Source organism: Rhinichthys klamathensis, unplaced genomic scaffold (genome assembly GCF_029890125.1).
Source record: "Rhinichthys klamathensis goyatoka isolate OS25496 unplaced genomic scaffold, OSU_Roscu_1.1 h1tg001050l_1, whole genome shotgun sequence".
Lineage (NCBI taxonomy): Eukaryota > Metazoa > Chordata > Actinopteri > Cypriniformes > Leuciscidae > Rhinichthys > Rhinichthys klamathensis.
The window spans coordinates 253,762-272,549 of NW_026607321.1; the positions used below are offsets into that span (position 1 = coordinate 253,762).

The 18,788-nt window shown below is 33.5% G+C and overlaps 2 protein-coding genes across 2 annotated transcripts in view; one reads left to right on the forward strand and one right to left on the reverse strand.

Moving 5' to 3' along the window:
* The first annotated feature begins 1,073 nt into the window (after nt 1–1,073).
* LOC130079432 (cerebellar degeneration-related protein 2-like) lies at nt 1,074–9,026 on the forward strand. Its single transcript, XM_056244698.1, has 5 exons — nt 1,074–1,353; nt 2,759–2,871; nt 3,308–3,456; nt 4,230–4,397; nt 8,417–9,026. Exons 1-5 carry the CDS (start codon nt 1,275–1,277, stop codon nt 9,024–9,026), a joined length of 1,119 nt encoding a protein of 372 aa, XP_056100673.1. The 5' UTR covers nt 1,074–1,274.
* A 3,694-nt stretch (nt 9,027–12,720) lies between these two features.
* Nucleotides 12,721–18,788, reverse strand: part of polr3e (polymerase (RNA) III (DNA directed) polypeptide E) — a 49,438-nt gene continuing 43,370 nt past the window's right edge. Inside the window, exons 19-21 of the mRNA XM_056244700.1 lie at nt 17,532–17,609; nt 16,712–16,837; nt 12,721–13,276 (exon numbers count right to left, since the gene is read on the reverse strand). Of these exons, the coding sequence (XP_056100675.1) occupies nt 13,220–13,276; nt 16,712–16,837; nt 17,532–17,609 (261 nt within the window). The 3' untranslated portion in view covers nt 12,721–13,219. The remainder of the gene's footprint in view (nt 13,277–16,711; nt 16,838–17,531; nt 17,610–18,788) is intronic.

The window sequence follows — 18,788 nt, forward strand, 5'->3', positions numbered from 1 at the left end:
TATAATATGAACGTTTTACACTTTCAGTGGTTTATTATAGAGAAGATCTTGAAGTTATTTTACATGCACTGTAATATTTATGCTCTTTCTCTTTCATCCTCTCTGTCTGACTGACTGTGTGTCAGTGATTTTGTTAACAGTTTGATTCTCAACTTACTAACATAACAGATAGTTAAATGTAAATACCGTAGTTAAAAGAAACTTACAAAACTTGCAAATGTGAAAAGATATTCAAAATTACAAAAAAAATAGATACCTGGATTAATAATTATATTTAAAAAATCTTCTAGGTTGTATGGCTCCATCACAGTTATACATATAGGCTATATAATAAAAATTATAATAATAAAGAATAATGTGTGTGTGTGTGTGTGTGTGTGTGTGTGTGTGTGTGTGTGTGTGTGTGTGTGTGTGTGTGTGTGTGTGTGTGTGTGTGTGTGTGTGTGTGTGTGTGTGTGTGTGTGTGTGTGTGTGTGTGTGTGTGTGTGTGTGTGTGTGTGTGTGTGTGTGTGTTACTGAACAAAAAACACACACAAGGACAGTTTACACACAAACCTCTAAAAAAAGACAATTAAAAAAGTCTATGAAAAATTATGGTATAATAAAAAGATGTCACAAAATAGGGATGTAAAACGCAATCATTTGGATAATATTAGCTTTTCTTAATGTATTCTAAAGACAATTATTATATGACTGATGACAGCCCTATAGTTTTGAACATAAATAAAGTGTACACAAATAATAATAAACAAGTTTCCATAGAAATATTAACAGTCATGTTTCACAGATTTCTGCATTGATATACTCTTAAAATGTAACTATAAGAAACTCAATGGTGTGAACAAGAAAGTATTTTTTCAGAGAAACCATCAGAAAAGTGATGTTTTATTTATGAAAAATAAAAGGTTATTAAATGTTATAATGTAATTCATACCAGATCTCTTCTACAAAACTGATCTATGCAAAGATTGTACATGGGTTACTCTGTACAACGTGTGCGCGCACTTTCACACGTCAGTCAGCGCGCGCGCCACGTTAGCTCCTCCTCCTGCGCGCGCTCCCGAGGACACAATAACTCTCAGTGCAATGTCTCAGACTGACACATGCAATGCGTTATTATACATAGGCACATCATATTCAAATAACTTTCAACCATTAAAGAAGAAAAATAGATAATGAAATAGATTATATAGGCTACGTTTACTGACGGGAATAAAATTGTTAAATGTATAACAACTAAAAGAACTAGAGTTGTTCTGCTTTACTGACTCAAGATGCTCACAGACATGATAGAAGGAGAATTTGATTTGAAAGAGGAAGAACCCTGGTATGATCATCAAGATCTGGAACATGGTGAGTTTAAGTCTTTATTTATTTAACTGGGCCTATTGCTGAAGTGCAAGTTTATAATAGGCAACTTTTAAAATGAAAATATAGTCTAGATTGTAGTAGCGGATCCAGGTTATAAATATTTGCGCTAGTTTATGATAAACATCTTGTAAACTTTATATTCTAATCGCTGAACACATCAGACACACTTTTCGCAGAATTCAATTCTAATGTCCTTGCGTTATTCGGCCTGAGGGTGGCGCTATAATGATGATTGAAATACTTTAGTACACACGACAAACGCATAGAATGTTATGCCATATTAGAATTGCCTTAATGTATTTATAATTGCCTTAATTTATTGCGTCCGAATGTTGTTTTACAATGTTGCAAGTTAGGAATACCATTGAGGAAAACAAAATCATATCTATTCTCAGAACAAACATAAAACAAACACAACAGAACTGCTGTATATAAAGACTATTCACATGAGCACATTTAAACTAATACTTTTATTAATTTGATACGCTACTCCACATACGAAGGACAGACATGCCAACCAGTTACTGACTTGATGCACACACATATCTCAAGGTTATTTTTTTTATTAGTAGTATTATAATTATTATTTAACCTACATATCTGAAGGTTATCGTATTGGTTTTGGACCGAGGTTTACGTAAGGTCACGTGACAATAAGTGGGGCAGCCAGAAATCTGCCCCAATGATTCTCTATGAGAGCGCACTGCAGTTCCATTTCTCACCACAGATTTACATTGGAAAACTGTGGGGGCGCTGTTGAGCTAGAGCGGACTGAGACCGGCTGCCCTGCTTAGTATCATAATAATATGCCTGCCGAATACGCTTCATTTTAATATATCCTGCTCACTTTACGACTTAAAATAGTATAGAAAATCCAAAAAATAGTTGTTGCAGAATAATTTATTATTAATTCAGTACGTATAGAGGTCTATGTTTGGATGAATGTTTTGGTGTGGCTCTGCCTGTTTGCAATATATATATATAAAAAAAAGTATCTTCGTCTAGTCTCATGTCATAATTTCATCTCATTTGTTCACGAATATCTAATTGACACACGAAAGCGCTGAGGATTGAAGGAAATATTTGTTGTCTGACTATCCACCACATCCTGAGAGTCTGTTTCATATCGGAGACTGAAATCAGCGCTGTGTGAAAATCAGTATTCTCTCAGTTTCCTGATCTCAGGTGTGAGTGTGTGTGTGTGTGTCTGTGTGTGTGAGTAAGTGAATGTCAGCTGTAACCTGATGTCCTAATGTCTGCATAGATAAACAATCCAAATGTAAAATTGTTCCAATTCCTGTAAAGACAAATTATTAGTGTTATTTTTGACTTGCTGGGGTTGTTCAGTATCAGTTCCTCAGCAGATTATCCTCCTTTTCTCCTGCAGATCTTCGTTTAGCTGCTGAATTGGGTAAAAATTTACTGGAGCAGAACAGAGACTTAGAGCAGACACTCCAACAGATGCAGGAGACCAACCAGGACCAGCTGCAGGAGATAGAGGTATACATCTGTCTGTCTATACATCTATCTATCTATCCATCCATCCATCCATCCATCAAATGCACAGATACCATACAGATAACGTGCAGTCTTGTGCATTTTCGATTATTGTCATCAAAATCGTAGCTATAGTTACATCTGAAAATACTGAGAGTGCACTGTTATATTGACAACATGACTAAGCATTTTGACTATATTCTTTGTGAACAATGACATAAATACTTACTTTTGAGATATGAACTAAAGATTGAGCAAGTTACAGGCTTTTGCAGTAATCCAGTGTTCTGCTGTTAATACAAATTGTTTTGAGAAATGCACGTACTGGTTTGCAAATATTAAGTATGATTTGTACCAAAGCGACCGAGACAAACTGAACACAGACGAGGGAACTGAGCCTGTCAGATTTGAGTGTAATGTTATGTTCTCTGTCATCCAGTATCTTTCTAAACAGGTAGATGTGCTGAGGTCAGAGAACGATCAGCACGCTCGAGTCTCTGAGCAGCTCGACTCGACGGCACGAGATCTGGAGCTGAGGAACCAGAGGCTGGTGCTGGAGAACCGGGCGGCCCAGATGAAGATCCAGGGGTGAGGCTTCAAACACCTCCGCAAATGACAGTCGATGCTTTAACCCTCTGGAGCTCTTCGCCTGGCGGTCAAAAATGACCGAAATGTGATTTTTTATTTCAATGATATTAATGTACTATTTTTTAGTTTGATGTTTTTTTATTGAATATTTTGTATTTTGGGGGGATTTTATGGTACTAAATTATATTTACGCTGTATTTATTATAATCCATTTATTCACTTTTTTAACATAAACTTAAACTGTGGTAAATCTTGAATGCTTTAGAGCGACAGACTGAAGTTTGATCTCTTTTTGAAGACGAGACTCGGCAGATTATTGATGAAGTGTGAAAAGTTTTTAAAAAGTGAACTTTGAAAAGTTACGGAATTTTACGTTTATCGCTATAACATTTTTTTATGTGAAATATATATATATTTAAAGACATGTTTTACTCTAACACTGTGAGAAAATCAAAGCCATAAATCAAGCTGTGTTTCAAATTTGAGCTTGATATCTCAGTAAATGAGCGTTCAGTGAGAGCGGCTGCAGTACCGAACGCTTCCACTAGAGGAAACTCGTCTTTATTCATTTCCAATGCGTCATTTCTGACCGCGTGGAGCACAAGTGTGACTATTTCTTACAGGACCATTTAACCTGTTCGAATCATGTCCATGATGTTATTTATTGTGGTCACACAGCAAGTGCCAAAACCGTTACCAAGTTTTGTACCATTCCGATGAAGAAAAAAAACGAAATGACGGAAGAATAACTCCTCTCCTCCTCACTCCTGCAGGCTCACAGAGACGGTGGACGCGCTGCAGACTCAGATAGAGGAGCTGCAGAGAGACATGAAGAGCCTGAAACTGGTTTCTGCAGAACACACCCGGTCTAATGCACATCTGGATTCACCACTGCAGGATCGTGTTCAGGGACTCACGTGCTGCAAGTGTCGATTACACAAGTACGTTTTTGCACGTTTTAATACACACTGTTTTTGGTCAGTTAAACCTGTAGTTATAATAGTGGCCTTTCAGTCAAGTGGATTAGTAATTTATTCATATAGCACATTTCATACACAATGGTTATTCAAAGTGCTTTACATAGAAAATGAGTCATAAAATAATCACAACAGATGCATAAGTAGTAAAAATATCATGCATAAGAAAATTAAATATCATGCATAAGAAGTAAAAATATCATGCATAAGAAAATTAAATATCATGCGGTAAAAATATCATGCATAAGAAAATTAAATGTGCATAAAAAGGTAAAAATATCATGCATAAATTAAATATCATGCATACAAAGGTAAAAATATCATGCATAAGAAAATTAAATATCATGCATAAGAAGTAAAAATATCATGCATAAGAAAATTAAATATCATGCATAAGAAGTAAAAATATCATGCATAAGAAGTAAAAATATCATGCATAAGAAAATTAAATATCATGCATAAAAATGTAAAAAATCATGCATAAGAAAATTAAATATCATGGATAAGAAGTAAAAATATCATGGATAAGAAAATTAAATATCATGCATAAGAAGTACAAATATCATGCATAAGAAGTAAAAATATCATGCATAAGAAAATTAAATATCATGCATAAGTAAAAATATACATAAGAAAATTAAATATCGTGCATAAGAAGTAAGAATATACATAAGAAAATTAAATATCATGCATAAGTAAAAATATACATAAGAAAATTAAATATCATGCATAAGAAGTAAAAATATCATGCATAAGAAAATTAAATATCATGCATAAGAAAATTAAATATCATGCATAAAAATGTAAAAAATATCATGCATAAGAAAATTAAATATCATGCATAAGAAGTAAAAATATCATGCATAAGAAAATTTAATATCATGCATAGGAAGTAAAAATATACATAAGAAAATTAAATATCGTGCATAAGAAGTAAAAATATCAAACATAAGAAAATTAAATATCATGCATAAGTAAAAATATACATAAGAAAATTAAATATAATGCATAAGAAGTAAAAATATCATGCATAAGAAAATTAAATATCATGCATAAGTAAAAATATACATAAGAAAATTAAATATCGTGCATAAGAAGTAAAAATATACATAAGAAAATTAAATATCATGCATAAGTAAAAATATACATAAGAAAATTAAATATCATGCATAAGAAGTAAAAATATCATGCATAAGAAAATTAAATATCATGCATAAGAAAATTAAATATCATGCATAAAAATGTAAAAAATATCATGCATAAGAAAATTAAATATCATGCATAAGAAGTAAAAATATCATGCATAAGAAAATTTAATATCATGCATAGGAAGTAAAAATATACATAAGAAAATTAAATATCGTGCATAAGAAGTAAAAATATCAAACATAAGAAAATTAAATATCATGCATAAGTAAAAATATACATAAGAAAATTAAATATAATGCATAAGAAGTAAAAATATCATGCATAAGAAAATTAAATATCATGCATAAGTAAAAAATATCATGCATAAGAAAATTAAATATCATGCATAAGTAAAAATATCATGCATAAGAAAATTAAATATCATGCATAAGAAGTAAAAATATCATGCATAAGAAAATTAAATATCATGCAAAAGAAGTAAAAATATCATGCATAAGAAAATTAAATATCATGCATAGGAAGTAAAAATATACATAAGAAAATGAAATATCGTGCATAAGAATTAAAAATATCAAACATAAGAAAATTAAATATCATGCATAAGAAGTAAAAATATCATGCATAAGAAAATTAAATATCATGCAAAAGAAGTAAAAATATCATGCATAAGAAAATTAAATATCATGCATAAGAAGTACAAATATCATGCATAAGTAAAAATATCATGCATAAGAAAATTAAATATCATGCATAAGTAAAAATATACATAAGAAAATTAAATATCGTGCATAAGAAGTAAAAATATACATAAGAAAATTAAATATCATGCATAAGTAAAAATATACATAAGAAAATTAAATATCATGCATAAGAAGTAAAAATATCATGCATAAGAAAATTAAATATCATGCATAAGAAAATTAAATATCATGCATAAAAATTTAAAAAATATCATGCATAAGAAAATTAAATATCATGCATAAGAAGTAAAAATATCATGCCTAAGAAAATTAAATATCATGCATAGGAAGTAAAAATATACATAAGAAAATTAAATATCGTGCATAAGAAGTAAAAATATCAAACATAAGAAAATTAAATATCATGCATAAGTAAAAATATACATAAGAAAATTAAATATAATGCATAAGAAGTAAAAATATCATGCATAAGAAAATTAAATATCATGCATAAGTAAAAAATATCATGCATAAGAAAATTAAATATCATGCATAAGTAAAAATACTGTGCATAAGAAAATTAAATATCATGCATAAGAAGTACAAATATCATGCATAAGAAAATTAAATATCATGCAAAAGAAGTAAAAATATCATGCATAAGAAAATTAAATATCATGCATAGGAAGTAAAAATATACATAAGAAAATGAAATATCGTGCATAAGAATTAAAAATATCAAACATAAGAAAATTAAATATCATGCATAAGTAAAAATATACATAAGAAAATTAAATATAATGCATAAGAAGTAAAAATACCATGCATAAGAAAATTAAATATCATGCATAAGTAAAAAATATCATGCATAAGAAAATTAAATATCATGCATAAGTAAAAATACCATGCATAAGAAAATTAAATATCATGCAAAAGAAAATTAAATATCATGCATAAAAAAATAAAATAGAAAAGAAAAAGAACTGGCCTGTGCGTAGGTTTCAGACCGAACGTCCTTCCCAAACATTATAAACCTCTTAATCTGCTGGAGTTAGCATGGACAGGGTTGTATGATGCAAGAACAGGAAAATATGATTTATATATTTAACATTTTCCTCCATGTACTTTACTCCAAAAAATAATTTTGATTTCACAATTGCGACATTTCTCACAATTCCAACATTATTTCTTCCAATTGCAACTTTATATCTAATAATTTCTCACTTTATTGCACATAATTATGACTTTATATTTAACAATGTGACGTTATATCTTGCCGTGACAAAAACATTGTTTATTCAATGCTTTTTTTTTTGGATGTTCGTTTATCATTTTTTAAATGTTACTCGTTTCGGAATGTTCAGAGAACATTCAAAAGTAACGTTCAAAATGTTAAAAAATTATAAAATGGAATGTTCCCTAAACACTCGTATAACCAAGGTGTTTTGGTAACACTTTACAATAAGGTTTATTAGTTAACATTATGTAATGTATTAACTAACATGAACTTACAATGAGCAATACATTTGTTACAGTATCTATTAATCTTTGTTAATGTTAGCTAATAAAAAAACAACAGTTCATTGTAACTTCTAACGTCAACAAATACAGCCTTTGATTTTAATAACGTATTAGTAAATGTTGAAATTAATATGAACTAGGATTAATAAATGCTGTAGAAGTATTGTTCATTCTTAGTTCATGTTAACTAATGAGTAAAGTGTTAACCATTTGTTTTTTTTAATGGATGTTTAAATGTTTTCACAACTTAATGGGCCATGCCCTTAATTATGCAGAACTTTAAGGCTTAATATAATTTAAACAGATGAATTATAAAAAAATTCACCCGCCTCACAGTCGACATGAAGGGCAAAATTAGCGATATAGACCAAAACCACTTTTTGCACCAGGCTGTAAACATGTTTTATTCTGCTGTAAAGTTGGGCATTTTAACATGAGGGTCTATGGGATTGAGTCTCTTCTGCAGCCGGCCTCTAGTGGCCAGTGGAGGAACTGCAGTTTAACTCACTTCAGTGTTGGGTTCAAGAGAGAGACCGGAATTAGTTTGAACACAACTTAATGGGAACATTAGCAAAACGTTCTTAGAACATATGTTTGTTAGCTTTGACTAATGGCTCTGGTTTTTCATTTCAGGCACTCTTCCCATGAGCTCTCCACTTCCAGCAGCATCTGTTCTCTGAACCGGGAGGACCAGGAGGAGTTGTGGGAGCTCTTGCGCTCGTCCCGTTCCCTGCAGGCCCAGTTGCACACGGAGCGCGCTCAGAGAGCGTGTGCTGAGCGAGAAGCCCATGTTCTGGCCCGCGAGCTCAGCGAACTGGAGCCCAAAGCGGCGCTGATGGGAGTTTACAAGAGCCGGCTCACCGAGACCGAAGCTGAGGTCCGGGAGCTACGACTTCTGTTGAGCTCCAGCACACAAAAACACAACGAGTCCCTCCCATTGGATGATGATGATGAAGTGGGCGTGGCCAGTCACAGGGGGCGTGGCCTGCAGTCGCTCGGTGACGAGCATCATGGGATATCTCTGCTGAACGAGATGGATGCGCAATATATCGCCCTGAAGGAGAAATACGACACGCTCCTGCGCCGCTGCGAGGATGAGACGTGCGCGCAGAGACACAAAGCTCAAACACACACACACACACACACTCAGCAGCCCGCATACAAAACCCTGTTTACTGAGATTTTCACCTTCATTAAGAAGAGCAAAGAGGACCTGAAGGAAAACAGGACCACGCCAGTATGAGGATTTGCATCTTTAGAGATTTGTGCTTTGCACTGGAAAAAAATAGATGTAGAAACAATTTTCATTCAGAAATGTAATTTCACAAACAAAATAATGGCACGTAAAACATGAAAGTTTGAAGTGTTTTCTTGTAAAACTTAAAAAACTCTTTTTTACAGTGCAGTTGAACAAGGCTTATTCTGACAGAACCAGGACATGAATATGAATATGATATGAATGTTTATATGAATGCACTTTGAAAACATTTCTGAATGTCACTGTAAAAAGAAATGAACTGACAGTGCTGTAACTGACTTCTGAAGCTAATATTGTGTTTTATAGTGGAGTGAAACTTCAAATTATACTATATTAATGATCTAGGAATAATATAGTAAATAATCTTGTAAGTGTAATGTGTCCTTTGAAAATCACCATACCCAGAAACAATTATTTATTAAAAATCATTGTAAATTAAAGGCAAATTAAGCAATGCAAACATTAAATCGACACAAATATTTATAAATATTTTAATATTTATATTATTTAATTATATAACCTTAGAATATTATACAATTTAAATAAATAATTGATCTGCAATACAGTAATGTGAAAATAATGTAATGCAAAGATAATTTGTAATGCAAAACTTGATTTATTTTGAATATTAGGAAAACAAAGCTTTGTGGAATTAAGTCCAGCGCTTTTTTTAGTCAAAATTGATCAGTGCATGTGTCGCATCATCTTTTAAAGGAAACCATTATCTTGCAGCTATCAGTTATTTGCTAAACTTTTTTATTGGCATGTGAACTTTGTGATTATTAGTTCATGTGTTTCAGTCTCAAGTTCTCAACCTTGATAATGTTGTTGGTCATCATTCATCTTGAACTGTGTGTTTGCATCACTGCATGTGACCTTTCACCTTTATCAGCAGTGCAAACGAGGAGCACGAACTCCAAACTCTATTTCACATAGAAATGGACTTGAAACCCAGACTGTCACCTTTGGGCATCAGAGAAGGAAATGCTGCGTCTAATCAAAGTCTTTGATAAGATTTGAGTGACATCAGGCTTTATCAGCCAGACTGAGAGAGAACAGAACAGATGCTTCGTCTATTATCTTCAACACACCCGACTAGATTATAACTGGAGTTTGCACTTTGTTCATATCGTCATATCCGTGTTTTCACTGTTATACGGCAGGGGGCGCTATTACGCATTCTGAAAAAGTGCCGAATATCCGGATCAAATCTCATTACAGCAGATGCAGGTTGGGTTTCAAAAAGTTTTTTTAGAAAATATAAAATCTAAATCGGATAGCGGAGGTGTTCTGGAAGCTATCTATCTAGATTTAAAGAAAGCCTTTGATACAGTAAATCATGAGATTTTGATTAAAGTCCCCCTGTGGTGAAAATCCAGCTTTTAATGTTGTTTATGTGTTTTTAATCTGCTTTAAGACACACCATGTGTAAGTTCATAAGTCGACAGCATTGCTGAGTATTTCCTCCTTAAAACTGCAGTGAACCAAAGACAGTCTCAAAAACACGGTTTGAAATCGCTGGTGTTTCTGACGTCACAAACGACCTTGTAACCAATCAGATCAACGTGTGATCGTCAACCAGTGGATCTCTGAGCTGAGTGAGTGAGTGGAGGCGGGGCTCATTTGCATATTCATAGAACCGCGCATACTAAATGAGGCAAATGTTTAATTTATAATTTTGGTTATCAAAGATGAGTTTTAAGGGATACAATTATTGACTACAGGGGGACTTTTCACAAGCTATCAAATTATAATTTCTTACCAGAGGTGATTAAACGAATCCAGATCATGCCTTGCTGATAGAAAACAGTGTGTTCGGGTAGGCCATAAGACTTCACAAATACAGAAGTGACTAATTCTGTTGGCGTACCTCAAGGTTCAATATTGGGACCTTTAATATTCCGTTTCTATATTAATGACCTGATGTTTGTGCATCTACTGTTCATTTTCAGATGTGTGCTGATGATACAGTTATATTATATATTTGCAAAGCAAACTTCAGAAGAATTATCAGCTCAATATCTCTAATATCTCTCAATATCTCTAAGTTTATAAAACTATTTATTTGTTAAATAGAGATCCAGATGTTAGAAAATGATCATTAGTCCAGGAGTATAAATATTTATGCATAATAGATTCACAACTTAGTTAAGTTAAAAACTTGATTTTAAGGTGTCATTGTTACAGTGTAATGCACTCACTATAGGGTTAAGATTAGTCACATATAATGATGCTTTATTTACTGTTATTACTACAGAATATAGGCAACATATAATGACTGTTAAATAAAGTGTTACCAAAAGTTGCACCTGTTAATATTATTTAAAGAACTTTAGTTTGCATGAACAGCTGCATTTTTATTAACTTATGCTAATAAAGATTAATACAGTAACATGTATTGCTTATTAGTTACTATTAGTTGATGCATTAACTAACGTTACCTAAAGGGACCATTTTTTTGTGATTAAATATTAAAGAAAAAAGAAACGTTTACATTTTCCAGTGCTTTTGTTCAGTTTGCATGTAGTCACTTTATACAACACAGAAGTTTCACATGCATTATAAACACAAAAAATATCAGTTTTAATGTTATAAAATGCATTTCCAGCTATAAAGCAACACGTAGTCATTATTCAGCTAATTTTAGTTAATCATCCGAGATTATCAGTGCATTTAAATCAAAAATATTTTGTCCGTCTTCTATATGAAAACAATAAGACAAGATTTCAGTTGCAACATTTATTCAGAATGATATACATATAAAAAAATGGAGAATGTGACCGCAATGATCCAGCTTATGAATATGAGGAATGCATAAAAACACGTGACAGTGAACGCTTCATATCCAGGTGTGGACGACACACACATGAGTTACAGATGCATGTGAAGGGAATATCAGTCATAATAATAATAATAATAAGATTGATGCAGTCATAATAATAATATGCAATATTTCCCCTGAATATTTAAGAGGCACTTTCTGTCACACCACTTTAACCGTTGAAACAAAGCCGGCAAAACCTCTGATCCACTTGCATGACAATGGGGAAAAAATAATTGTGTTTTTCACAAGAATTAACGTTTAACACTGTTTTCACATTTATTATGAATTTGCGTTTCCAAACAGTCATTCTGAGCTTCCATTCTGACGTAAATCTGCCAATTAATATTCATGAACGGATTAATATATTAGCTTTTTATAGTTTGTTGGTCAGATTTGATCGAAACTGCTCCAGAAACCACAATGTCCGTATGTGTTTTTGGTTATTTGAGTTGTGAACCTTTCAGAAAGTGAACGAGGAAAGTTTACGGCCTTCATTTGACCCAAATTTGAGCAGAAAAATTAATATTTGACAAAGTCAGAAGATCATAGTATTTATGAACCTTCAGATCCGTCGGCCTGTGAAGACATGTTTATATACGGGAAAGAAAAGCTAAACACACTAGTGCTGTGAAACCATTAATCACATCCAAAATAAGTTTGTGTTTACGTAATATATGTGTGTGTGTGTACTGTGTAATTATTTTGTATATCTAAATGCACACACATGCATGTATATATTTAAGAAAAATGTGTTCTATATAATATAAACTATATATACATGCAAATATTTCTCAAATATATACATGAATGTGTGTATTAAGATATACAAAATAATTATACACACACACACACGTGTTATGTAAACTCAAAACTTTTATTTTGGATGCGATGAATGGCATTTAATCGTTGCCCAGCACTAAAAAAACAAAACAATATGCAATAAAACCAAGAAAATTATTAAAGCAAACATTTTTTCTTCAGTCAGCTACACGTACTAAACAATGCCAAAACCTGACAATAAACTCGCAAAGGCCACAAGCAAGATGAAACGAGTTGAACCATGATCTCCTATCATCTTTATTAGAAACAACTACCCATTTTAAATCATAAAAAAGAAAACCAAAAGATAGTCTGAGTACGCGTTCAGCAACTCCTTTCCTTATGCTGAAACGGCAGAATTAAGTCGATCTTCAGCCCTTCTTCTGAGACGCTCGTGTGTGAGTCTGAAGGGTTGGCGTGTGCAGATGCTCCTCCCACCCGCTCAGCCGAGGGCAGCGATTGGTTGGTGTGTTTAGCTCCGCCTCCAGAGACAGACGAGCTGATTGACAGGACCCCAGCGCTCCGAATCTTCCCGTCAGGAGCGAACCGTTCCCTTCAGATACCACATCCCTCCCAAACTCATACAGCACTCCTATTACAACAAACAACAACATCGTTATGAGAACATTATTGCCCATCATCATTTTAAAAACAGGGTTCGTACAGACACTGTAAAATCTAATTCCAGGACTTTAAGCACTACTTTTTAGGTTTTATTCCAAGGACTATAATCAGAGATGTCATTTAACCAACAATATCTTTCTTTATTATCTTTTAAATTCTAAAAAAAGGCAAATAGAGTATAAAAATATACTAATAAAACAAGATGGTACAAATAAAGTGCAGCACATGCAGTGACTGCGGTAACTTTAACTATACTATGACAGAAATATCTATGGAAGAATGAAAAATAAAAAAGGCAATTGCGAATGTTTATCTCACAATTATGACTTTATTTCTCACAATTGCGAGATATAAAGTCACAATTGTGAGATAGTCAGAATTGCGTGAAATAAAGTCGCAATTGCGAGATATAAAGTCAGAATTGCGTGATTTAAAGTCAGAATTGCGAGATATAAAGTCAGAATTGCGTGTTATAAAGTCAGAATTGCGTGTTATAAAGTAAGAAATGCGAGATATAAAGTCAGAATTGCGAGATATAAAGTCACAATTGTGAGATACAGTCAGAATTGCGTGATATAAAGTCAGAATTGCATGAAATAGTCACAATTGCGTGTTATAAAGTCAGAAATGCGAGATATAAAGTCACAATTGTGAGATATAGTCAGAATTGCGTGAAATAAAGTCGCAATTGCGAGATATAAAGTCACAATTGCGAGATATAAAGTCAGAATTGCGTGTTATAAAGTCAGAATTGCGTGTTATAAAGTAAGAAATGCGAGATATAAAGTCAGAATTGCGAGATATAAAGTCACAATTGTGAGATACAGTCAGAATTGCATGAAATAGTCGCAATTGCGTGTTATAAAGTCAGAAATGCGAGATATAAAGTCACAATTGTGAGATATAGTCAGAATTGCGTGAAATAAAGTCGCAATTGCGAGATATAAAGTCAGAATTGCGTGATTTAAAGTCAGAATTGCGAGATATAAAGTCAGAATTGCGTGTTATAAAGTCAGAAATGCGAGATAAAGTCAGAAATGCGAGATATAAAGTCAGAAATGCGAGATATAAAGTCACAATTGTGAGATATAGTCAGAATTGCGTGAAATAAAGTCGCAATTGCGAGATATAAAGTCAGAATTGCGTGATTTAAAGTCAGAATTGCGAGATATAAAGTCAGAATTGCGTGTTATAAAGTCAGAAATGCGTGTTATAAAGTCAGAATTGCGAGATATAAAGTCAGAATTGCGAAATATAAAGTCAGAATTTGCGAGATATAAAGTCAGAATTGCGAGATATAAAGTCAGAATTGCGAGATATAAAGTCAGAATTGCGAGATATAAAGTCAGAATTGCGAGATATAAAGTCAGAATTGCGTGAAATAAAGTCGCAATTGCAGGTTATAAAGTCAGAATTGCGTGAAATAAAGTCGCAATTGCGTGTTATAAAGTCAGAATTGCGAGATATAGTCAGAATTGTGAGATATACAGTCAGAATTGCGTGAAATAGTCAGAATTGCGAGATATAGTCACAATTGCGAGATAAAGTCAGAATTGCGTGAAATAGTCGCAATTGCGTGTTATAAAGTCAGAATTGCGTGAAATAAAGTCGCAATTGCAGGTTATAAAGTCAGAAATGCGAGATATAAAGTCAGAATTGCGAGATATAAAGTCAGAATTGCGAGATATAAAGTCAGAATTGCGTGATTTAAAGTCAGAAATGCGAGATATAAAGTCAGAATTGCGTGAAATAAAGTCGCAATTGCAGGTTATAAAGTCAGAATTGCGAGATATAGTCAGAATTGCGTGATATAAAGTCAGAATTGCGTGAAATAAAGTCAGAATTGCGAGATATAAAGTCGCAATTGCAGGTTATAAAGTCAGAATTGCGTGAAATAGTCGCAATTGCGTGTTATAAAGTCAGAAATGCGAGATATAAAGTCACAATTGTGAGATATAGTCAGAATTGCGTGAAATAAAGTCGCAATTGCGAGATATAAAGTCAGAATTGCGTGATTTAAAGTCAGAATTGCGAGATATAAAGTCAGAATTGCGTGTTATAAAGTCAGAAATGCGAGATATAAAGTCAGAATGGCGAGATATAAAGTCAGAATTGCGAGATATAAAGTCAGAATTGCGAGATTTAAAGTCAGAATTGCGAGATATAAAGTCAGAATTGCGTGAAATAAAGTCGCAATTGCGTGTTATAAAGTCAGAATTGCGTCAAATAAAGTCGCAATTGCAGGTTATAAAGACAGAATTGCGTGTTATAAAGTCAGAATTGCGTCAAATAAAGTCGCAATTGCGTGTTATAAAATCAGAATTGCGAGATATAGTCAGAATTGTGAGATATACAGTCAGAATTGCGTGAAATAAAGTCAGAATTGCGAGATATAGTCACAATTGCGAGATAAAGTCAGAATTGCGTGAAATAGTCGCAATTGCGTGTTATAAAGTCAGAATTGCGTGAAATAAAGTCGCAATTGCAGGTTATAAAGTCAGAAATGCGAGATATAGTCAGAATTGCGAGATATAAAGTCAGAATTGCGAGATATAAAGTCAGAATTGCGTGAAATAAAGTCGCAATTGCGTGTTATAAAGTCAGAATTGCGTGAAATAAAGTCGCAATTGCAGGTTATAAAGTCAGAATTGCGTGAAATAAAGTCGCAATTGCAGGTTATAAAGTCAGAATTGCGTGATATAAAGTCAGAATTACGTGAAATAAAGTCAGAATTGCGTGAAATAAAGTCAGAATTGCGAGAAATTAAGTCAGAATTGCGAGATATAAAGTCGCAATTGCAGGTTATAAAGTCAGAATTGCGAGATATAGTCAGAATTGTGAGATATAAAGTCAGAATTGAGAGATGTAAACTCGCAATTGTGAGGAAAAAAAGTCAGAATTGTGTGATAAAAAGTCTAAATTCTGTCTTTTTCTCGCAATTGCGACTTTATATCTCGCAATTGTGAGATAAAAAGTCGCAATTATTATTATTATTTTTTTATTCAGTGGCGGAAACAAGCTTCCATAGATATCGCTTTCCTTATTCAAACTGATTTTTTCTCTCATGAATATATGATTGCCTTGAAGAATAAAAGCTGTATCATACACTTGGATATTTATATGAGAAATATCACACTCATAGCCATGCGAAATGCCTCTATATCTATATCAGACGGACTGCAGCGTTAATTTAGCGTGAAAAGATTGTTTTATCAATAAGAGTACAAATTAATTTCAACAATTCAAGCACTTTTCAAGTACTTCTTCATAAATGTGGCTGTTTTCAAGGGTTTTCCAGGATTTCAATTTCAAAAAGTCAAATTCAAGCACCTTGTACGAACCCTGTAACAATAAAACCAGCTAAGTGTGTGTGAGCGCTGGAGCGCGAGATCTGCGTCGGCACCTTGAGCAGTCGATCCACATCGGCTTTGGTGACGGCGTCCCCGAGCTCCTGCGTGAGGCGAGTCTGGATCACGTTTCTTCTGACGCGATAGTTCTTCATGAAGATCTCGAACAGAACCTGCCGGAGCTGCGGAGCAAAGATAGGTGTTCAGACACACACACATCTGTGCACACACACCACTGCAATCACACATCTGCAATCCTGTGCAAACACACACACACCACTGCAATCCGTCAGATTTAGCAAGTGTGAGCGGCAAAAAAATATCACATAAAATGATATTTTTTCAAATGTGTTTAGAGCTACATTCACACACACTCACACACACTCGCTCTCACTCACGCTCTCTCAAAGACACACGCTCACACACACAAACTTACACTCGCTCACACTCACACAGAATCACACTCTCGCACACACACACACTCACATGCTAACACTCTCGCACACAGACTCTCGCGCACACACACACAATCCCACTCCCACACACACACAGAATCCCACTCTCACACACACACAGAATCCCACTCTCACACACACACAGAATCCCACTCTCACACACACACAGAATCGCGCACACACACACACACACACAATCCCACTCCCACACACACACACACAGAATCCCACTCTCACACACACACCGACTCACACATGCTAACAAATATGTGGTTTGAAATTCCCCACGCCACGTAAACATGTTGCAAACGCTGCACGAATATTACGCTATAAAGGAGACCGACAGAGACGATATTAAACGGCACACACACACACACACACACGACCGACAGTGTGAAGATATCAAGAATGCAGTTCACACCTTGTCGAAGGTTTCTCCGCTCTCCCACAGACCGAACACCTTCTGCTCATCCGCTGTGGATCCGCTCTGAGGAGGAAACTACACACACACACACACACACACACACACACACAACAGATGAGAAACACAGTTACTACACACTGGATCTGAAATTATATCCTGACATCAGGATCTGTGTGTTGTGTTAAACCTTAAAGAGACAAGAAAACATAATTTACACCAACATTCAGTCACACACACACACACACACACACACACACACACACACACACACACACACACACACACACACACACACACACACACACACACACACACACCCTTAATCCAATAAGCTTCAGGAACAAAGGACTGAAGCACATCTTAAAATCAAACATTATCTTAAGGAGGAACACGGACATTAATGGACTTAAAAAGCAATTAAAGCCACAAACAAACAAAACAAAAACAAATCCAACTGAAAATATGAACTCTCTAATGCAAGCAAAATTATTGTTTTTACTTCAAAACCATATATAAACATGCCCGATGGTTTCATTTTATCAAAAATGTCTGACTTTGATAACCTTTGGTTATTTTTTTGGGAACCAAATCATAACATTCCTTTATTTTTAGGTAATATTTTTTATAACCAAAATCCAGTGTTCTGGGAAACAAACATTGCAGGAAATCTTGACAAACATAAAAATCACAATAAAATATAAACAGGACACGCATATAGAATTATGGGAAATTGCCTTTTTTGTAGTGGGCATCATGCTGGAGAGGGTTAAATTATATTGAATTAAATATGGGAAATTACACAAATTAAATATTTATATATATATATATATATATATATATATATATATATATATATATATATATATATATATATATATATATATATATATATATATATATATATATATAATGTATATATGTGTGTGTGTGTGTGTGTGTGTATATATACATATTTGCTCTGATAAGGCTTAAAATGATTCTCTACCAATTCTGAGGAACCACAATTTTAATAAAATAAAATAAAAAAAACATTAAAAAATATTAACGTCAAGTCTTTAGGAAAATAACGGCCAAATGAATCACCATAAAGTCACAGTGATGTAGCTTAGCTTTATATGTGCTAAATAAATAAATAAATAAATGTAAAAGCATACTAGTGATTTGTAATTTGGCAGAAGTTTAATATCGATGCATCTTGATTAGTTTTCCAGATGCATGCATTAAACAAAAATATGCAATATGGTTTATTTAAAC